The sequence below is a fragment of the Heliconius melpomene genome, chromosome 19, assembly GCF_056956725.1.
Source record: "Heliconius melpomene rosina isolate 202511_hmr_F chromosome 19, ASM5695672v1, whole genome shotgun sequence".
Lineage (NCBI taxonomy): Eukaryota > Metazoa > Arthropoda > Insecta > Lepidoptera > Nymphalidae > Heliconius > Heliconius melpomene.
The window spans coordinates 14,737,565-14,762,050 of NC_140407.1; the positions used below are offsets into that span (position 1 = coordinate 14,737,565).

Consider the following 24,486-nt stretch of genomic DNA (forward strand, 5'->3'; position numbering starts at 1 on the left):
AGTAAATTATTTATATTTAATTTATATTTTTTATATATTATGATAATAACAATAGAAAGCAGCTTTTTTTAATGAAGTAAGAAGTAAGAAAATTATAATTACTAATAACTGAATGATATAAAGAAATAATAGTTATATAATTAGGACATTCTCTTAGAAATTTCAAGAAAATGAATAATAAGGGGACATAACTCTTTTTACTTTATTATATAAAAATCATATTATACCTTGTTTATCATATTATAATACTTTCTTTAATTTTGATTGTCATATTTATTGTCTTTTTAATTAAAATATAGCAGTATTAAGTTTAGAAAAAGTCGACCAAAATATATAAAACTTCAAAATTTCCACCCCCTCTATATAATTGTACTATTCGATATACAGTAGAAACTCGATTAACCGGACTAATTGTTGTCGTTAGTCATTTGGAAATTCGAAAATCCGGATAATTCGTATAAAGAAAAGCTAAAGTACATATGTAGCACAAAATTGTTATATGTCTATTAAAAAGCAACCGTCACCATTGTACGAAAATCAATATTTATTAAGATATTATTAACATTTTAAAATATACGATTTATACACATATAAATTACGTACGCATTTATATATGTATAAAATTAACTATCGTGGATGATAGTCCGGATAATCGCGAATCCGTATAACTGAGAGCCGAGTTTCTACTGTAACATTACCTAATACTATTTAAAAGCGGGATAGACAAACTAAAACAAGAGTCGAGACGCGAGAACACAGATTCCCACTTTCCATCCAATTTATAGGCATTGTGCGTTGAATGGCGGACTACAACGCCGCGTTTTGTCTTCCTACCAAAGCAGAGAAATTTTACATAGGCTATTTTTTATTTCATAAAATAATTCTTATTGTAGTTCTCGAGGCCAGCCGTGACGCACGAGTAGAAGGGTAAAAAAGCTTACAGTCGGTTAACAAGACAGGTTGTGTAACAAAAACTTAAATGTCCATTTGTAATCAAAATGCCAATACGTGAGACCTATAGGTATATGGTGTATAAATATATAAAGTACAGGCATTGGATAAATTAAAAACATAATTTTGCTTTTAAAATTCTTTTATTACATCTACAAGTGCATATTTCATTATACTTTATCCTTCTTTGCTCTTATGTCCTCAGGCATAATTTTACATAAATTGGATTTTTTGTGCGCAATACAATGTCTGTTATAAATTCCACCTCTGAAGGCTTGGTCACCGGTACAAGTCGGAATTTACGAAGTAGGCCGCATATGACCACTTTCATTTCTAGTAAAGCGTATTTTTGACCTGGAAATAAAGAAATGGTTAACACTTTGCTAACCTGTGACGAGTTAACTCCTCTTTTCATGTCGAACCATTATTGACCTTGGACGAGTTAACTTGTCTTATCCTGACCAGCCGTTGATGACCTGTGACGATTAATCTCGTCTTTTATTATTGTTTTCTCTTGCTTTAATTACACACAATATAAAATAATGTTGACAAAAATCTAAGATGGCATCTCACAACAAAATGGCGGACTATATTGACTATGGCGGATTTTTTAATTCACTCTTAATATGGGTATCAAATTAAAGGGCTTGACTAGAGTAATACAGCACACTTTGGAATAAATCCAAGATGGCTGCAAAACAAAATGACAGACTACATGTATTTAAAATAGCTGGCTAGCTTTTTTGTTTATATATTCATCCGACGATTCAAAAGTGCTTATAATATAATTAATTTAAAATATTCTTTATTCAAATAGACTATCTATTTGAATAAAGAATATTTTAAATTTTAAATCATCTTCACCATCGATCGCGTTACACCTGTACATTGCCATCAGCTTGGGTCAACAGAAAAGTAGTGAATTTAAAGTAATAGTTACGATGGTAGCGAATCAAGCTAAATAAAATAAGTTAAAAATTACCGGCCGCATGTGTAGTTTCTTTCATTGGAAAATCGTCGGCGAATTTATTTTTTTGATTTTTCAGTATCCAATATTATAACAGGACTCTTGCTTCCCCACTTTCGAGTTCCCCACCAAATTTTCGAGCCACTACGTATTGAATAGCGGAACTCAATACTATGGTTTTTGGTTTGGTATTAGAAAGAAGAAATTTGGCGATTTATTAGAGTGGGAATCGCACCCGCAACGGTCGCGTTACAGTCACACGCTTGTACCCCTGCCTACAAGACGGCCTCGAAATAATTAAAACATTGAATTACCTAAGCAATTACGAGGTCCAGCACTGAATGGAATATAAGAATAAGGATGTCTCTTTACACAATTATCTGGCAGAAATCGTTCAGGTATGAAGCGCTCTGGTTCGGGATACAAATCGGCGCGATGATGCAAGTCATATATATAAACACAGCACGAAGTTCCCGCTGGTACTGTGTAATTACCTAAAAGTTTTAATAATATTATTATTATTTTCAGTAGATTTAGAAGGGAAAGAGATAGAGAAAGAGATAATGTCTTACTTTTTAAATATTATGTTTTAAATGCACTCTACTCAACACCACTATTTCCTTCTAATCTCATCGTGGAATCGTTTCTAAAAGGCCACTGGGGGCCAGTCCCAGCCCTGGAGAATATCTCTACATACGCCAATGTTTATACCGAATTCTGATGGCATTGCGTGCTAAGTGGCAAAACTCAACGCTGCGCTTAGCCTCGACACCGGAGCGAAGAAATAAAAATATTAAATACAAGCGGCCCGACCGCGGCTTCGCCTGCGTGAACTACGTTATTATTAATTTCTGTCTCCATGAGTACCTACGTCCCATAAGTCAAATCCATGCAAAATTTGAGACTCCTAGCATTTGTAGAAACGAAGTTTCATACAAACTTTCAACCCCAAAAACAACCCCTTAGAAGTCGAATATTGCAAATTCCCGTCTTAGCGAGCACCTACGTCCTATAAATAACTCCTATGCAAAATTTGAAATTCCTAGCACTTGTAGTTTCTGAGATTACGTGATGAGTGAGTGACCTTTCGATTTTATATATATAGAAGATTTCATTTCCTCGAGTAGGAATCGAATCAACAACCCGTCACGAATCAAACAATAAATATAAAATAATTATTAAAATCAAATGTTACCGAATACACAATCCTTTTTCAGATATCTGACAACCATAGGTGCGCTGGGATACATCCGCAGTGTTTCCTTCACGCAGCAATCCAAATACTTCATTTCGTTAATATCATCCATTGTAGGTCGGCGATCACTGTCGCCAAAAACCTTTCGTATCTCATCATAAATTTTGTTCTAGAATTAGATAGAGAGATAGTTAGAATTTTTTTTTTAACTTATTCCTATCCGTAATTTGGCTTTCGTGGATTTTAAAACTACGAAGAAGAATTTTAGAATCTTCATAAGATTTCATTGCGAAACTCTAAACTACGAATTGCCTCGAATGAGCGCCGAACCCACAATGGCAATTACAATTATTAAAATATACAAATATAATTATATTAAAATGGAATACATGTTATGTACATAGCATACAAGGCATATCATTTTCAAAGCGATTATCCTATATCTTATAAAACAAAGTCGCTTTTCGTGTCTGTCTGTTGTTTCTAACTCTTCTTCTTCTAAACCACCCAACGGATTTTGATGCGGTCTTCAGCATTAAGTCGAGTGTTTTTCGTAGAAGGTTTATATATAGTTTATTATTTGTACATTCTTATGTAAATTAACATAAATACGATAAATGTGTATAAAGTCCTACCCGTTGAGACACTTTCGCGCATGCGCTGCTCTAATGGTAAGTACTACATGAAAAAAATGTACTGGAGTATTGTTCCTCTTAATAAGATCTACAAAAAAGTCCGCGATGGCATATTCGTATCTTTTAAGAATAACGTGTAGTGATCATTTTTCTGTCTAAAAATAATAATTTCAATATATTTTTTATTGTGAGGGATATTTTTCCATAATGGTATTAATCCTTATCCTTTAAAATACTTTATTAAATTTCTACGTTAAACGAAGATAAAATTTGCTTTTTACAATATTTCGAAATTGCGAATAGTTTTACAGAAAAACGCATTTAATTGTTGACACATCCCGCCGTTGACACATCAGCTGTATGTTACTCAAGTTTCACTTATCCCTTATTATATTAGCATATAAATAAGTACATTAGTTACGTTGGCCATTTAATGTAGACCAAAACTGTCTTTTACTGTTTTTCATTATAATAAGTACTTTAGAAGTTGTTACAATATCAAAAAAATCCTTGCTGCGAAACGGCTCGTCACTCGCCATGCAATACAAGCGCGTCCGCCGTGCCCGCTTGCCTTACACGCATCGGTGGTTCAGTGGTAGAATGCTCGCCTGCCACGCGGGCGGCCAGGGTTCGATTCCCGGCCCATGCATTCTATTTAATTTTCCTCACAGGCAGCCACGTCGTGCTTGCTTTTCATCAGGGACAGAGTACCCTCTTCAGCATTAACCACAAGCTCGAAAAAAAATCCCGGCTGCCTTTATAGCAACGAAGATTTAAATGCGTTTGCACGTATTGGATAATTGGAGTTGAATGTATTATTTAAGCGCGATATATTTGGTTTCACATTTTTTGTAGTAGTTATTAGTAGGTAGGTTTTTGTTTATAATTTCTTCCGTTTAAAAATAGTCATTTAACTATCTAAAAATTGTCATTTAAATATATTTTAATAAGTACTTGAAAAGATTAGTAGCACAGATTTAAAATTACGGTACCTACTAAAAAATCCTTGCTCTGTAAAACAATTGGAAAATCCTTATTGAAACTACGAAAATGCGGGTTGCATTAGAGTTTAATTAATTTTCACATTATCTTAAGTGCTTTGCAAACATACATTACATGAATAATCCAGTAGTTAAAGCGGGCGAAGCCGCAAGAGGGTCGCTAGTTATGTTATATTTCATTTTGCTTTTATTTGCAAAAAACAAAGCTGGTTCTACTTTATATTCTGAGTTCATTTTCCAACAAAATATATATTCGTTTAAAGTGTACTAACTCGCCTTACTCCTCGTTTTGTCTTACGATAGCGGAAGTATGAGACTAAATATTAACTATTTTTAAAAAAAATCTTACTTGTATGACTTCGTCGTTTGCTAACATCATTAGCAAATAGGTGGTTGCTGTTGAAGTCGTGTCGTGACCCTATAATTGATAAAATAAATCTATATATATGTATGTTCAACTTCCATTAGAGAATCCTAAATCTTGAAATCTTAGTCTACGAGTATATTATAACCTATAAGATTTTTTTCTATTATCATACAAATAATAATTTACAAACAATCAAGCAACAAAACATTGAAAACTTAAGATTTAGCTAATACAATAAAATAATTCTTTTAGGAAGTAGTAATTTTGTCGAACAAAATAGACTTTATGTTGTTCTACAACCCTCTCTATATTTTAGAGTTATTCCCATAATAATCGGTTCAGCTGGTCCGGAGGTTAGCCCAGAAAAACAGAGAGACAGACAGACAAAAATATTAAAATTGCTTAAGCAATTATGTTGATATCAAAGATAGCCAACAACCATTAATTTTATAGATTTAAGTAAAAAGGATTTTAAGTTTTTTTATTAGCTATTTAGTTATTAGCAACACTTACCGCAAACATGAACGTATCAACTTCCTGCCTCACGCCGTTGATGTCAATGAGCCCCTCCTTTTCATGTTTAAGAAGTAGATCTAACATTACATACTTGCGACTACCCTCATCATCATCCGCCTCATTATCCACCATATTATTTTTATGAAGCTCCTTTCGATTATTAACAATGGTATTCGTTAAATCATGTATATTTCTCACTGCTTCATCTTCTATTTTTCCAGTCTTGGTCAGTTTATATATATGTTCATTATTCATCCATAAGCTACTAAACCTTGTGCTAAAGCAATATCCCATGTTGACCAACGATTGGTAATATGATTCTAATATAGTCTTCATGTTGTTTTGTATAGAGATACCCATTGCTGTGTCTGTAAATCATAAAGAAATATAATATTTAAAAGACCTGTGAAGTGTCAGTCGTACTCACCCACAGAGGCTTCCGTACCAATTATAAGATTGTAGCTCAACAAATAAGAAATAAACAAACTTGCAAGGACTACAATTTGTAAAACAACAGACCTAAATTAAGGTTTCTTTAAAAATGTTTTTATTAAAAAGTGAAATTTAGTTCTATTATAAACAAACCGGTTAAGTGCGAGTTGAAATTAATTATACTGATAAGATCATAGATATCATAATATACTGAGATAGACCTACGTCATTTTAGGGAAACTGAAATTTTGATTATTAATAGTCTAATATGTAGTTAAGACTGTATGCTATACTGTATATTTAACTTGAAAGTAGGAACCTTTCAGAGATAGCGCCAATTTAAAGTACATGTCCAGCAAAATTAAAGTAGAAACGCTCGTTTTTAAATATATTTTTAAGAATGAAGTATAAAATGTATGTTTACGACGTCAGACGACGTTAAATAAGCTTTAATTTTAAATGTATCATTTACGGACCATTTGAAGACCCCTCATGAGCAACCAGACCATGGCTCAATCATTTTCCCAGACAAAGATATACCGTTATTTGGCGCTACCTCTGAAAGGGCCCCACTTTTAAGTTAGTGAGTAGGCAAACTGTCTTATTTACGTTTTAGACTATTAATCCTCAAAATTTCAGCTTCGCTAAAATGACGTAGGTCTGGCAGCTCTGGGATCTTGGGCTATAAGAGCAGTATTCACCACACATAATCCGTAGCGTCAAGTTGCTAATCAGTGGCAACAATTCAGTCTGTTTCTTGTCGGCTTCTCTCAGTTGTTTATTCATATTTTCCGTCTCTTCCACAAATGTGTTGAAAAATTTCTTTAATATATTGAAATGAAATGCTTTGGTTAACATTTTTCTGTTTCGTTGCCATGTGATGCCTGTAAACAAATAACAATATTTAAAAGGGCGTAATGTCCATATTAAATAATACTTATTAAATAAAAATTATTATTAAATAAAATTTATAACATCGTGATGTATTTGCAAACGGATGACCGATGATGAATGCGGGTTCGATTCCAATTTGAACAATATTTCATTCCAACCGGTTAGATTGGTATATCGCAGTAATTTACTTAATGATTGAGATTTTTGATTAATTAAGTACTAACCATTGCTAGTTAACAATCCTTGTCCTAACCAGTTTAAGAGATATGTGTATGGGTGGTATTTATAATTGTATTCATTTGTAGACAGAAGTTTCTGCAACAATATTAAATATGAATTAAATGTTTTAGCAGTTCTACAAGTATACATAATTAATAATAAACACGGAGAAAATCAGGTCACATAGTGGATAAATGCCTATTTAATAGTTGAAACAGAATTTTTGACGCTCGCGTATTGAGTAGTGGAACTCAAAGCTGGAGAGACAAAATATTTCTATTATGAGAAGGTTTTCTCAATTCTGAAAATCGATTCCTATTTTCTACTATATAATTGTGTTTTTTTTACAATTATAAATGTTATGCAAATGTACAGACACGTTTATAATGAAAAGACAAGAAACAAAATTATAGAAGAGATAAGCTACACGAGTGTATGAATGACACAGTTCAATTACCTCAATATAATCGGGCTCGCTCAGATTTACCATTTGAATATTTAATCCATGTATTTGATTAATTGGACCATATTTCTTTGCTAAAATTCTCTGATATTTAAAAAGTTCATCTGCAAAAACAAATTATATTAAATATAAACTCAATTATATTTTGAGGCTTCGGCCACTCAACACGTAATGCTTCAAAATTGAAACAAAGCAATTGATGAAAGTATTAAGTAAATCGGTTCAGTACTTTCGGAGATTAACGTACATACAGACATACAGACGGAAATTAAAAAAAATATTTTCGCTTTCTATTATTCTTTTTAAGCGTCCCTCTAGCCATTTCAGTCAAAAGTACTAACTTTACAGACAAAATATTTTTACTGTTTTATTATAAGTAAGTATTACCTACCTATAGATAACGCAATTATTTAATTACATGTTTTAATTACTGCCATCATCATTTAAAAATGATAATGGCAGTAATTAAAAATGATTTATTTATAAATAGAAACGCGGCGTTAAATTCAGCCTCAGCATGCCTCCAGTTCGGCGGAAAGTGGGGAATGGGAGTGTCATAATGAGAACAGAGTATCTTAACACTACGTCCAGGTTTGCCCCCAGGGGCATGACAAACCTGGGGAACGGGGGAAGGGGGAACTCTTCTGTATACGGAATACAACGCGAAGCTATTAATTAGAAATCTTCTTGACGCCACTATAGCGTATGTTGCCAGTAAGTCATTGTGAATAGAAGATAGTTGTGGATTTAAATTTTGTTTTGAGATATGTTTATAGAGACGAGTTTTTTATGCATGAATTATCTCATAAGAAGCTGGAAGGTTCAAGGATCACCGATTAGAGAGGAACATTAAGAAAGAGTTAGAAGCTAGCAGAAGCCAGATTTTCTGCTGTCTGCAATTAATCTGGAAAAGAAAATACTAGAGTATGCTGGAGGAATCTTAGGAATTTTATGAAGGAAGCAGCAACAGGGCAGGCGATATGTGGTAAATTGAAAAGAGGCTTTAGCAAAAAGTGCATCGAATGTTGGGATGATGAAGTGGAAGGATTATAAAGCCTCAGGTAAGGATAAAAGTATGAGAGATATAAATAATAAAAAATAAAAGCTGCAAAAGCACCACACGATAGCATAAAGCATTAAAAGTAAAAGAAAGAAAAACTTGAAATGTTAACGAATATCTTTAAGGAAAACGAAGCTTTTCTGGCGAGAAGTTAGTGTTTCCCGAGGTTGCACGCTAACCTATAGAATGAAATGTGTGCTTTCAAAAGATGGTGAAATTTTAACAGAACAACAAGTACCTAACAGCAAAGCTTCTGCTGAGATGATCAAATATACCACGCGTCTTGGATTTGTTCTGGTTTTTGTGCAGAAGGGGAATTCACAGGATGATAGATGGACTGCGCAAGCTATAAGGCTATCAGTTTGATTAGCTTGGACAGTACTGTTTTTGCTAAAATATTAGCTAGAGGAATGCAAGAGAAATCCGAAAGGCTGTTATAGGAGGCCCAAGGAGGCTTTAGATCTGGTAAATAGTGTATAGATCAGATCTTTTCCCTCCCTCCCGTTTTGTCTGACTAACCCCGCTATGGGTATAGAGTGGAACTAGATTAGATTAGACTTCTTATGGTTTCGTGAAACGGTAGTTTTGGCACTCTAAGCTTGATGTCTTAAATTAAAAAGGGCAGAAATGAAAAATAAATGGGATTCCAGATGTGTAGGGAATTCGACGAGAAGTGGGAACTGGAAGCGTCTTGACTTTATACTAGGTTCCCTCTGCCTACTTTGCTACATGTGGAATACAGCGTGAAGTGGATCAAATATATCATATGGCAAAATGTAAAAATAAAATCTCTAACCTGATGGCAGCATGAATCCCAGACAATTTCCAACAATCGGCCACGACTTCGGTCCGGGTATTTGATTGATCAATCTAGTTTTCCTATTATAGCGTAAATATAAGACTGTACATACGAAGGGCAAAAATATACACACAAATATGTTTAGCAACATGATACTCCGAAATTTTAGGCACTCCACTGGAAAAATGATAAAAGTCGTCAAATTAAGCACACCTTATCGATTTTTTTAATTATATAGTTTATTTTTTATTAATAATTAAACTTGGCTTTCGTAAACATATGGTTAGTATCTTATCTGATAGTCGATTTTTATTTTTACTATAAACGTTAAATATTATATCATTGTGCAACCGTGAGTAACCGAAGAAGTATCTGTAGAAACTGTGTCTGGATGGGTGCGGTATAAGCTTATAAGACCTGGGTAGGTATGTATAGGTATATTATGCACATACATAAGTATGTCATGGCGCCTATCGCTATACCTATATAAAAATCAATTCTTTTGTTTTCAAAATAAGTATCCATATTTTTTTTTATCATTATTTACATTCACCATTATTAAATTTTTTCATAATTATTTATTAAGTCTATTTTATTATTATACATTTCATATTTTTTTACAAATCTTTGATAAGCTCTAGGGATCATTCTCAATTAAAACGTTAACTAGGTAAAGCGAAAAAAAGTATAGACATTTACTATTACTGTACGCGCTGCACTTTCACCCGCCAGTCGTAACTCGTACGACGCAAGACGCGTAAACCACTTTCATGTTTTCTCCCAACATTAACGTTTAAGAACTATAACTTAACTCCGATCTACGGCCCAATGATTTCTGGAAAAAATTGTATTTCTAAATTTACTTAAAAAAAAAATACTCTAAAGAGAATCAAAATTAATAGGGTACTTCCGGTTGACGTAGTTATGAAATTTGGCAGCTAGCGTCTACAGGCAGTAGTAGCTCAGAAAAAAAAATATATTTATGGTGAAATCCTATAAAAGGGGGACAAAATTTGGTGTTAAACTCTGGCTAAGCTAAACTTAAATTTCAGCAAAAGCTCGATAAGGTAAAGCGCGGCGTCACAACTTCTAATTTTTGTACGGAACCATCGGTGGACGAGCCCGACTCTCGCTTGTCAGGTTTTTTTTGAGACCCGGAATTCTAAAACCTGCATTCGCAAAAACTAATAATTTACTTGATAATTACAGCAGTGTCGATATTTTATTTAAAATTAATATATACATTTTATTATATATTTTAAAAAACTTTTTGAATTAATATTGAAAAATATGATTTAATTCGAATAAAATAAATTGTTATTATTAAGTATGTTAAATAAATTATCATAAAATTTATTTTTATTTATTTATACTTTATTGTACACCACAAACAGAAGAAAACAAAGTTACAAACTACATCTAGTACTTATAGGCTAATTACATAGTGTGAAGAACAAAGGCGTCTTATCGCTAATTAGCGATTTCTTCCAGACAACCTTGAGGTTAGGAGACATAAAATTTAAAACAAATAGTGGGTGGTGCAAATAAATAAACATACGTTAATAATATTTTATCCTAATACATTAACTTAATACACAAATATTTATAAAATAGTACATACACATATATAAAGTAATATAATAGACTAATACATAATAACATACATATATAATATATATTGATGTCATAAAATAACAAAATATATATTAAGTAAATAGAATAATCAAACGTCTTAAGAATAGGTGTTAAGATAATATTCTTTAACAGATTTCTTAAATATACGTAAGATTTGGTTTATATTTATAGATACGGATTAAATTATTTAATTTACATAATAATGATTAAAAACAGTTGTTTTATTTTGTCTCCACGTATTACCAAGTTTTTAATAGTTTTTGCTTTGATCAATTACTTATATAGTTTATCTGTATTTATATAGTTGATCGAAGAGTTTTTAACATATTACGCGAAGTTTGACGTAAACCTGTGGACTTAATAATATGAATTAATTAAAATCATAGTCAGGAGGACCAGAAAATCATAGCTTTATATAATTGATAGTAAATATTAATTATTTTTACTAAGCAGGCTGGACTTTGTTTGTGTGGGCAATAAAACGTATTTTTTTATCTTTACGCTGTATCCCGCACACAGCCAGGTAGGCAGAGGGAACATAGTGTTAAGACACTCCGTTCCCCACTTTCCACGAATTCTGGAGGCGTTGCGTGTTGAGCGGCGGAACTCAACGCCGCGCTTTGGCCTCGATACCAGAGCGAACAAACGTAAATATAAATTTAAGTAAATATTTCGTTTCCTCGAGTGGGGATCGCATCCACAACCATCGCGTTACACTCACGCCCTTGTACCCCTACGTCACGGCGGACAGCCTCTTATAGTTCTATTCCCATAAGAATTTTGTAAAATTTCCCTACGTCATTTTACTAATTATGCATGGAGAATGTGGATCAGGCAGAATAATTTTACATATCGATCATAATAATCGTTTGAGACAGAGCGGCCTTCTGAACTTATTATAGCTTCCAATGGCAACGACTTCACTGATAGCTGTAAATGAGTTCCTTAAGTCGTATTAAATCAAGCAAAGTTCAAGCAATAACACACCAAACGGGTGAATAAACTGATAATAATAAAACTTATATAAGTAATTCTTCTATATGTAATTCTTCTGTATGTGTATTTGTCTCGTTACTTATCCCAAACGGCTTTGCTGATTTGGATAAAATGCTGTAGGTATTCAATGGGTCCTTGGATGGACAGACGAGCTAAATTATTGAACTCCGAAAAAAATATATTTGGAACAGCTTGATGTCAAAAATATAGAAATAAGAGTCACTGGCTTCTTATTTTAAAATTGATTGTTTGTGTTTTGGTACGATACGAAAAGATACAAAAGAGTTTGACATTGTGTAATAATTAATTAACAATAGTGGGAATTAATATTTTCTATCATATTATAAAAAATATTAAATTAAATGCGAATTTCAAAGTAATAAAAATCTTTATATATTATCTATACTTATACTTATAATAAAACTGTAACTCATCGCTGTTTGTACTTTGTACAGTATACATGGACATGGATGGATCACGGAATCGTTATTGGGGGTATTTATTAATGTATTTGAACCTAAAACACTTATTTTCAATTTTTTGTATGTTTGTCTAAGCGTGTAGTCACGCTAATCTCAGAAACGGCATAACTGATGTAAATGAAGTTTTCACTATTGAATTCTAGCAAGCTTCCCTTAATACAAAATTGCTAATTGCTAAAACAGTTATTTTATATACTTGAGTTGTTAACGTTTTGTTGTGCGATGTTGCTTGTAAAATTATAATAAAATAAAAGATATATATAAGAGTGTAACATAAAGTTTTCTTTCTCTAGCAATATTTAAAAATAATTTCAATAAACAATAATTACACAAAAAAAATGTATCTATATCTACAGACAGAGTGGAACCGTTTACGGGAACAGCATATAGGGTAAAATATTTCAAACCCATACCTAAAGAAATTAATCAAGCTACATCAATAGTTTAGACGTAGGATTTTATTTTCATTTCACGATGTATAGAGCCAATAACGTAAACACATACTACTACAAAAATACTACTAAAGGTAAACAACTTTGAACTTTATCGCCAATACCTACGACTCGAATTCGGAATGAGTCGTGTTCGGCGGCGTCCCTTTGATTTATGTGTGCGTGCGTCGTAGTTACAAATGGCGTTTTATTTCCCAACTATAATTTTACTATTTATTTTATTTGACATAAAACCTCTTTCATCTTTGAGGATTTTTTTTAATTCTATTATGCTTTTATAGAGTAGTTAAAATTTTGTGGTTTCATTTAAAGTGGTGCTGACAAAAACACCGTATATCACATACTTGGAAAATAAAAATAAATAAACCCAAGAAATGGGATAAAATAAAACAAAAATACTACTTCTCAGTCAATTCCTTTAATAAATAATGTCATGTAAAAATAAAATCACAATATACCCAATCCTGTGATGACTGACAAAACTTATAAATAAAATATAATATATATTATAATCAACCTACAAGTATCAATACACAGGCACCGTTGGTATTTCGGACACCGTTTTAAGTGAAACTTTAAAATGTAAAATAAATATAAATAAAATATAGCTTTTATTATAATACAAAGGAAAATGAAAAATTTAAAACTTCCTATATATAGCAGAAGAAAATGTTGGATCTTTAGGATCTAGCAATATGTTAAAAATATTTTTTTAATATTATTTTTATAAATAATAAAAATAATATATTTATTTATTTTTTTTCAAAGTTCAGATACTAGAAAATACGTAGGAGCATGTTAAAATAAATATATTAATTATAAAGAAAGTAACTTCAAACAGTGTAAAATCTTAAAACGGACAAAGATAAATAATGAATTTTGGAAGAGATTGAAAAACTGAAAAGTACTAATATTTTAGTTTAATTTAAAAAATGATTGATTTAAAGAAATTAACCTAATATAAGATGTAAAAAACCCAATTATTATAAAAAATAGACAATTATAACACATAAAAGTAAATAAACTTGAAAAGAATGGACTTATATAAATAACACTGTTTAATAAAAAAACTAATAGCATGAAAACAAAAAAATCTTTTACGTGTTATAGATTCTTTACAAATAATAAGAAAAAAATAAATAAAAAAATGATCCCACTTTGCTAAAAAATATACATTTCCTAGACTTAACTATATGAAAAAATCAACAGCAATTTAAATATAAAGAAAAATTAATCCCAACCTAAAAATCCCTATAAATAAATATTAAAATACACACAAAAGTACTTTAATAAGATTTTAACGATATGTATTATTACTTATTTTCTTTTTATTATTTCAATATTTTTTACCCGACTGCGGCGAAACCCAAAAGGAGAGTTATGTTTTCAGCGAGTATGTATGTATGTCCGTTCATTTGTTTCCTTGTAACTGCTAAACCAGTGAAGCGATTTTGCTTTATGATACGTCGTTGAATTTGTATTGATGGCGGGAGTATTATTGGAATGTTAATTTAGTTTATGCAGTCGGGTTTTTTGTTTTGTCTATAATTCGCTTGTTATCTATCTAAATATGACCATAAAATGGAATTATATCTTAATTTTTGCAAATATTTTATATTCATTTAGCATGTCCATAGTAAATGAAAGGAATTTACCTACTTTACCTTTATTTTATAAAATAGAAATATATATATATATATACATTTTCAAACAGACAGACATTTTCAACCGTCAATATTTAAGATATAAAAATAAATATATAATAATATATTTTGGAAAAATGCATTTTTTTATGTTTTTTTCAAACATTCCGTTACAAGACTTTAAGAACTAAAAATGTTTCATATAATTTTTATATTTATATGTACTATATCTATACGTGGCATTATTCACATATGTATATATCTTCATATGTACGTATTTTTTGTATACTTTACTGTAAAACCTTGAATTTTAGAATTTTTCAGTAAAATTTAAGATTTATAGTCATTGTCTATTAATAAAAATGTTATTATTGAAAAATTGTAAGCATAAACATTGCAGGTTTAATTCTCAGTTGAATGATTATATTTCAATAGTTATACTCCAGATTTTTAAAGGTTTATATCTTTATACTAAAATAGGCAAAAAGTAAAATATGTAGTGTCGCAACACTAAATTTGTTTTCCTACACTGCATAATTAAAAGTTTTTAAATAAAACAATAGCCTACAAAAGCATTTATACCACCATGTTTTTGTCACTTATACAGGCTGTTACAGTAACATAGTATAATATACAAATATAATATATAAATATTTAATATAATGTAAGTATGATAACACTTATCATCTCTTATCATCCGCACTGTGTCTCACGAAACGGAACATTCCGTTGGAAATTGCGACCACCGGAGAGAACAAACGGAGAGGATAGTCGCTGCAAAATAAAACAAACTAATTTATTGAATTTATTTCAGTTTGTATATAAAATAAATTTGTAAATCTCTCTCTATTTCTCTTGAGCCCATAGGGACGTACTGCGCCTGTAAACGCGTCGGTTTTGGTTAGATTCTCACTCGAGTTAATGATATACTTAATATTTTCATTTCCTTGCTCTGGTAACTAGACAAAGCGCGGCAATAATACTAAAAAAAGTGTGTTGAGCAGCGGCACTCAACGCCGCGCTTTGCCTCGTTAGAACGAAGAAATAAACATACTAAATATTTAATTCTACCTAGTAGGAATCGAACCCATAACCGCCTCCTAACTTGAAATCTATATTGATACAAAATAAGGAAAAAGTAACTGAATAATATTCTCACCTCCCCGCGACAGGTGTAGCCTCATTACCACTCAATATAAAAACTGGGAAGAATATGGAGAACACGCAGCCACTGGAAAATTATAAATATCTATTGTTATATATGTTATCTATCTATACATATAATAAAATTGTAACTGATTGCTGTCTGTTCATGGAAAATATTTGAGAAAATATATTACAGAGAACATTTATTAACATAATAGAACCCAAGCATTGAACCCATGAGCGGAAGTGGCTAGTTGTAAAATATATGCATAAGTACAACTGTACATAAATTTGACTTGTGGAAGTAAATATTTTATTTCCTTGGGTGGGGATCGAACCCACAACTAGTCGTTTTTGCGCCCCCGCGCCACGTCTGAAAAATGAATGAACTTTGTCTTGGTACTAAAGCGAGAAAATTAAAATAATAGTGAATTATTTTCATTTTCATTTTCCCTCAGAGTGGGAATCAAACCCACAACCATTGCTTTAACAGTCTGATGCTGTGCCACTTCACCACGACGATCTCATTAATTTAAAAATGTTGTTATTAGGTACAATATCGACTTTAAATAAAAAAATCAAAAAAGTATAGTAGTTTTGATTTTAGAATTTTTTCTTATTTTTGATTATTTTTTTCAGAAAATTATTCTTTTTTCTTCAGAAAATTCTTTAAAAAAGACTGACTTCAGGGAGGCCACGACTCGTCGACCCTACTGTAGTAAAATTTTCTTTTACTTACCTAATAATATAAGACTGCGGTATTTGTGTCAGAACTGCCAAAGGCAACCCGAAGCCTAAGAAATACGGCCAATTAGTCTCAATAAATGTCAACCTCTTGTGTAACTCCCAGCCCATGTTAAACCATTTATATTCAAATGAATATAATGAATATAACAGACACATGTGTATTAGACATAGTAATTCACCTACATAGGTTATAGGCAGCATACTGACTAGCATACTCTGGAAAAGAAAAATAAACATTAACTTATTTTTTCTAGTTTCAAGCTGTATCCTGCTCATAGCAGACTCGACAGAGGAAATCTAGTGCTAGGACACTTTGTTCCCCGCTGTACGACAAATCGTTGAGTTCCGAGACTCAACACGCAATGCCTCCAGAAAATGAGGATGGCGTGTCTTAGCACTCTGCCTAGCCTGCTGTGTGTGGAACACAGCATGAAGCAAAAAGAAAGTGAAAAATATTTGGTATCATTGATACCCCCAACAATTGAATTAACAGTTAAACATTAAGAGAAACATTTCACATAAAGTTACACTCACAAAATAAAAAAAATAATAAATAAAAGGTCATTCACCTGAACTAGAAACAATGCTTGCACCAAAAGACTAAATAAAGAGTCTGCAATAATTTTGCTGACACTTGACATGAATTGCGGCCGTCCCCTTCGATGTCTGTATGCTGAATCTGCTATATCCTATTAATTACGATATGTGTTAAACAATATAATATAATATAATAAGCATTTACTACATATTAATTTATTTATTTCACATTAACAAAAAACTGGAACATAGTAAGACTCAAACTCGCGCCTCTTAGAAACCATGCTTTAGAATTTAGTTCTAACAGTGAAAATCACTAAGAAATATAAAATATCACTATAAATGTATATAAAAAAATAAATCTGTCACTTACTTGAAACCACAAACTATTAACAAGTTTGCTAAGCAGAAACAATGGTAAGACCCATATCATTCTAAATGTCATAGATAAAAATGGCTGCATCCATCCCCATACATTATGTGCCACTCCAGGATTGTGCCCAAATACTATAATTACTAAGTATTTGACCGCAGGCAACAGAGCATATTCAAATATGAGAATACTTAATAAAAATATGAATCCATTCAGGATACATGATTGTAATACCCTAGTAAGTACTTTTGATTCCCTGAAAAAATAAATAAAGATATTTCTTATAAACACTATGATAAAAAATATCTACAATTCTATAGACTTATAGATATTTTTTTGTATTGTTTATAGAAACAGAATAAAATTAATGTGAAATGTACACTTACATGTATATACAAGAAGAAAATTACTTCAAACAGATGGAATAATAATATTTAATAATATTATTAAAATTAAATGAAAGAAATGAACAAAGAAAAGTATACAATATCTTTAATAATAATAAATATGGAGCATAGTCCTTTGATAAGAAAAGTTTTTTGTGAGAAGTGAGTGAGAATTTACCTAGTATTTACTGCTAATAAAAAAACACCACATGGTATTTTTGAGTCACTGAACACATAATTTTTTTATAACAATGTAAAACTTACTGTTTAACTTTTGATTGTTTTTGTTTATGTTTACTAGTTTCAAAATCGACTGGCGGGGAGCGGCTCAGTGCTCGCTCATTGATTTCTTTATCTAAATATAATAAAACAGTTACACCCCGTAGGCTATCGATAAAACCCTTGATAAGAGAAACACAAAAATTCTGGAACAAAGAAAATATTTATGGTTATTATAAGACGTAAAACAAAACAAATACATTTTAATAAGAAAAAAATATTTACAGTAACACTTTCCATGTTGGATAACTATTGTCGCATTATGGTTTGTTATGTTTTAACTAATGTTCACATCATTAGGGAAAAGAAAATTTATTTGACATAATATTGAAATATTTGTCCACTTTTTGAAGTTTGAACTTCAGTCTCTTGTAATTTAAATAATGTTGCCATTATATCGTATTTTAAAAATAAATGTCATTTCATAATATTAATTAATATAATTAAAACAGGTGCATAGAACTATTTTTAGGTTTTTTTTCTATCAAATCAAGTCAAATCAGCTTCACGCTGTATCACGCACACAGCAGGGTAGGCAGAGGGAACCTAGTGTTAAGACACAACACAAGAGAAGCGGAGAGCGAAGCGGTTTAAATGTATTATATTCTGCCTTTCCTTTACGTCAATACCGGATCTTATGTTATATAATTAGGTTTCAGAAGTGAAATATCAAAAGAAAACTACACAACACTAATGTTACAAATACAATCTTATTTATTAAAAATCAAAATAACTATAAACTGAAGTTTATATAACTAGAAACTTATATAAAACACCAACAACATTCGAAAATACATATAGGTATTTACTCAGTGTTAATTATAGCAGCTCTTTTAACCAATTCACAATATTTATTAATTAAAACATTTAAATTACTTTATAACTTGCTAATAATTATCTATTAACAACCTAGTAACAAATCACATCGACTACAACACGTGTAACCTCAAGTATATGAGGGCCAAATATGTCTTCCCGCTTAAATTAGTAACTTAATAACAAAATGAAAAGAGCGGGAGCGGAAGACATTGACAGTGACATTGACACATTGCAGTACTATATTTGACAGTTGACATTTGTAGCACAGAAGTCTCCCAACTCGGCCATTCTGACCCTGCGTCGTCCCCGACGTAGCTGATCCAGTTGCCTGATCACATGCTGGTGCATCCCGATTAGCCCCAAAGTCATCAGCGTCGTTTCATGGCTGTATTGATGAAAATTCTACAGTAGTACCATATTCGCTGTCTTCATCATCTAAAATTTTAAGTTTATAAATGTCTAAACATTACAACATAAACGGATAGGCAATCAAAATGTACAGACAAAAGATATAAAAATAAAAAGTTTTGAGAGCTCTCATTTTTAACCCTGTAAAATCTTCATATCCAAGTATGTTCAGTCCGGTGCAGCAAACTCTGGAACCTGTGAACAGAACAGTCAGAAGGCGTCCCCTCTGCCTGCCAGGACCAAACGTCCACATAGACGTCACATGGTCCACAATGACCAAACGTTCACATAGACGTCACATGGTCCACAATGACCAAACGTTCACATAGTCGTCACATAGTCCACAATGACCAAACGTTCACATAGACGTCACATGGTCCACAATGACCAAACGTTCACATAGACGTCACATGGTCCACAATGACCAAACGTTCACATAGACGTCACATGGTCCACAATGACCAAACGTTCACATAGACGTCACATGGTCCACAATGACCAAACGTCAGCAAGGACCAAATGTCCACCTTGACCAAATATCCACAATGACCAAACGTCCACATGGGCGTCACATGGTCCACAAGGACCAAACGTCCACATGAATGTCACATGGTCCACAAGGCCATATTGTCAGCAAGGACCACATGTCCACCTTGACCAAATATCCACAAGAACCAAACGTCCACATGGGCGTCACATGGTCCACAAGGACCAAACGTCCACATGAATGTCACATGGTCCACAAGGCCATAATGTCAGCAAGGACCAAACATCCTTCATAGCCAAACACTCTTCACAAAATCTTTCAGGGCCACACACCCGTCAAAATTTCTCAGGCCATATGCCTCATCAGACCTAACGTCTGTTACAAGTCAAAGTCAAAACACCCAACCCAACCCCATGTCTGTGCCCAAAGGGACCACACATCCAATTGAACTCAATAAACAAACTGCCACATTACACCAGTATTGTACACTAAGCCCCACCTTGGTTGTCACACAAAAATTAAACAATTAGAAAAAGAATTAATGGAGGAAGAGAAAAAATAAAATGTCAGTCTGTATGTATGTAAACATGTAATGATTTAGAAAGAAATTGTGCTAGACAACAAAGCAAGAATTAGTGCAATACAGTTAAAATAACTTGTCAATGAAAAAGGCAGTACAAATTTCCAGTCACTAATCCGCATGCCATTGTACCATGTTAGAGCTCCTCAAGTGGTTTAACTACCACCACTCAATTATTAATTGCCTCAGTCTTATAGGAGCTCGGCCTAACCTGACCTCTATTTATAATTCAACCAACATGTTCAATTTCTGTTGAAGTAATAAACATATTCGAAATTTTATGGGAAAATCGGTTTCTCGTTTGAGTATTAATAGTAACTGAATCCCATCATAACGCATTATCAACACGTCATCAACATATTCTAAAACATGACCACATTCAATATGTGTTTACATAAAATATGACAACATTCAACACATGTTTACATAAAATATTTATAACCACCACCACCACCAAATTATCCGTGTGTGATCATCAATCAAAGGGAGAAGATAGCATCCTCCGACATTCAACCCTTTCAGTGCCCCACAATCAACACATATACACACTTTGGATTGCACCCTCCAACATACATACTACACTCCTGTCTACAAGATAGCTGACAATTTCATGTACTTTAAGCTTTTCCCCACCCCATATGGAAGATAAGCATTTTCCCATATTTACCATGTTTGCACATTTAATGGCACCGGCGATCGAATAATGTGAAAATTTATTTATTATGTACATAAGAGAATCCAGCTAATAACTTAAGTGGTACATTAATGTGTAGCCAAACGCTGAATGTGCTGGCAGACACTTCAATACAGACATTCCTAGGCATTGTTTACTCCTCACTAATTAAGTTGTCTGAAATTCTCTCCTATATCATAAACGATAAATTATTATTTACTATAAACATTCTTCTGGTTTCAATTTCCCATTTTAATTTGTTTAAAATAATTCAAACTCTGTAACCTCATAATAGTAATACACAGAAATCTTTTGCTACAATAATCCCTCCCGCTAATTACTTATATAGCTATTAATAGAGGTAAGTCTAAATATTGTATCCTCAGTTATATAAGTAATAGTTGTAAACTTAGTCTTAGCAAAAATTATTTATGTAGTAATCTTAATGAACTTGATGTAATCAATAGTCCTATTTGTGAAACCGAAATTATGTCTATGTATGTTATGGCTTTTAAATAACTTCCTACTATTTGTAAAACAAATTTTATTTTAGGAAATTTACATTTTTGTCAATCACTAGGTAATAACTGATGGGTCTTTATTCAAATCTACTAAATTGCATGTTAATTGTAATAACAATGATTTCAATGTAACTTTATTTGACACTGGAATTTTAACTTTGAAGCTGAATTTATTTACTCAGAATGTTACCTACAACATATGTTACAGATGTAATTAATTAATTATTAATTTTAAGTCTCCATATACATTCTACCATTAGGCATGAAAATATTACATTTGGTTTTATTAACATAAAATTTACAATTTTTATATTTACTTGTTATGTAAAATTTATTAGTTCAATTAATCCAACAATTAAATTAAATTCTACTCATTCTGATTTCAATCTTATAGCAGACAATTGTTGCAATTGCACATAAATTAAAAATATTAATGATCCTAATTTGTTTAATTTAATAAATCCTAAGTTATATACAAGGTTTGCACCCTTGTCTGCAGCATTGCATCACTTCAATACTATGTATGTATTAATAAGTCATTAGTATAAAACATAGTTAGTCTACCTGAAACTCTCCTAACAGCCACACATTTTTCTATCTCCACTGTGACTCAATTCTATTTGTTTTATGATTGAGACTTTAATTAATATGTTTTAAATTATTACCAAATCTCTTTTTAATTGATTAAATCTTTTTTTTTTAAAACAACTTTAAGCCAAATGTACATAACAGCACATACATTCTACATACAATAACATCAGCATCTATAATAGCTAGAACAGGCATGCAAGATCTCGGAACACCTATCAAGTCAGTTCCAAGTGAGAACTCATCAATAGCCAAGGGCACAAAACCATTTCCTGCCAACAAAGTAACAGTATTACTCACCCTCCAAGTGAGAGCTCATCAATAGCCAAGGCAACAAAACCATTTCCTTCCAACAAAGTAACAGTGTTACTCACCCTCCAAGTGAGAGCTCATCAATAGCCAAGGAAACAAAACCATTTCCTTCCAACAAAGTAACAGTATTACTCACTCTCTAAAGTACAGTTTATTGGTTCTCCCTCACACAACAAACATTTCAGAACAAACAAAGGTTACAAGTCATACTGCTACCATTTCTAGGTTTCCTTATCCAATGGTACTCACACCCCCTTCACCAACAATAAAATTGTTCCAATCTAAAAGAATTGTGTAACGGACGCCCAATTATTAAGCTATGAATCTCTTGTCTTTCTTTTTTTTTTTTTTAGTCACTATGATTTATGCTCAACTGAATTGTGCTCAACTGGCAAGCTCGAAATGCCATATATCAAGAATTCAATTCAATTAACTAAGCCCTATATACATTGACAAGAATCATCTCAAGGCAAACTGGCACCCGTCTCTCCTCTAGCACACTAAGCACAACCACAGGACTCTTCAGAATCAGCCTGCATAAAACATCAACCACCTATGATCACCAGTAATCACTCACTCACTCATTCAACCATGAACATCACCCTTAAGGCACCCAGAGTCATGTGATAAACATTCTGAATCATTCCAGTTATTAGTACTTCTAACCCTCTCCACCTCCTCACACTATAGTTCAATATTATTGATAACAGCGTCAGTTTGATATAAAATAGTTTTGTATTATTCAACTATTTAAAGATTTTATTGCATCAGAAAGATTACGGGCTACCTTGGTAACCCCTGAAGTACATTGATAAGGCGATGAGGTATCAGAGGCCATACTTTCAGATAATGCACCTTTGGGAAAAGTATCAAATCTAACAGTTAATCATTTAAATTTGTTTTTAACAAACTAGCATGACAGGTTGAATTATGAGAAGAAATATTATTTTGTGTACCTTTTTCAAGTTTGTCTAATCTCCAAAGAAATGCATTGTAATGCTCACCAGTAGAGGCACTCAGATACCTGGAGACACACAGAGACGCGTCGCGCATTGCAAGCAGAAGCGCGCATACACGTGCGGGGACGCGTCGCTCATCAGTATCAGAGGCGCGCAGACACGCGCGGGAACCGCATCGAGAGCAGTGGCGCTCAGATATGCGCGGGGACCGCATCACAAGCAGTCTCGCAGACGCATCGCACATTGCGAGCAGAGGGTGTGCAGACGTACACCAAGATGCGCAGGAATGCGTCGCACATCGCGAGCTGAGGGCGTGCAGAGGCACACCAAGACGCGCAGGAAAGCGTCGCGCATCGCGAGCTGAGGTCGTGCAGAGGCACACCAAGACGCTCAGGTAAGCGTCGCGCATCGCGAGCTGAGGGCGTGCAGAGGCACACCAAGACGCGCAGAAAGCGTCGCGCATTGCGAGCTGAGGCGTGCAGAGGCACACCAAGACGCGCAGGAAAGCGTCGTACATCGCGAGCTGAGGGCGTGCAGAGGCACACCAAGACGCGCAGGAAAGCGTCGCGCATCGCCAGCAGAGGTACACAGAGACGCGTCACTTGTTGTGGGAGCAGAAGCACCACATAGCGGCACGGCGGCGTCATGAATGTCCTGCAACAGCACCATGAAAGCACCAGCGCGAGCGCTCGAGACACCCTTAGCGCTCGAGTCTCATAACATGGCCTTCAAATGACTTAACCTATCTCGCTAACCGCGACCACGTGTCGTGTCCGGTCGACGTGATTTGTTTTGTGATTTACCTCCAGCATCACCCATATTTAACACTGTATTTCTGTATAGGCAATAAATAATTTAAGAAAAGAGAAATGATGAAACTGGTGTTTTATTTGCTTTCACAAAAATAACAAAATTATAAAGTACAAGGATCTGGCCTGATGGGCTTAGATAGGTATCCCACTTC

At 33.0% G+C, this 24,486-nt stretch overlaps 2 protein-coding genes across 2 annotated transcripts; both read right to left on the reverse strand.

Annotated features, from left to right (window-relative positions):
* Positions 1-1,075: 1,075 nt before the first annotated feature.
* On the reverse strand, positions 1,076-9,900 carry LOC146528993 (cytochrome P450 4C1-like). The gene is made up of 9 exons (XM_085203343.1): positions 9,497-9,900; positions 7,635-7,744; positions 7,183-7,273; positions 6,766-6,948; positions 5,630-6,000; positions 5,099-5,167; positions 3,114-3,282; positions 2,233-2,412; positions 1,076-1,305 (listed from the first exon to the last, which is right to left on the reverse strand). The coding sequence occupies exons 1-9, from the start codon at positions 9,648-9,650 to the stop codon at positions 1,145-1,147; spliced, it is 1,488 nt and encodes a 495-aa protein (XP_085059469.1). The 5' UTR covers positions 9,651-9,900; the 3' UTR covers positions 1,076-1,144.
* Positions 9,901-13,463: 3,563 nt separating this feature from the next.
* Positions 13,464-18,549, reverse strand: tank (EI24 domain-containing protein tank). Its single transcript, XM_085202528.1, has 7 exons — positions 18,401-18,549; positions 18,161-18,321; positions 17,511-17,766; positions 17,170-17,289; positions 16,593-16,816; positions 15,867-15,938; positions 13,464-15,481 (listed from the first exon to the last, which is right to left on the reverse strand). Exons 1-7 carry the CDS (start codon positions 18,413-18,415, stop codon positions 15,391-15,393), a joined length of 939 nt encoding a protein of 312 aa, XP_085058654.1. The 5' UTR covers positions 18,416-18,549; the 3' UTR covers positions 13,464-15,390.
* Between the last annotated feature and the right edge of the window lie 5,937 nt (positions 18,550-24,486).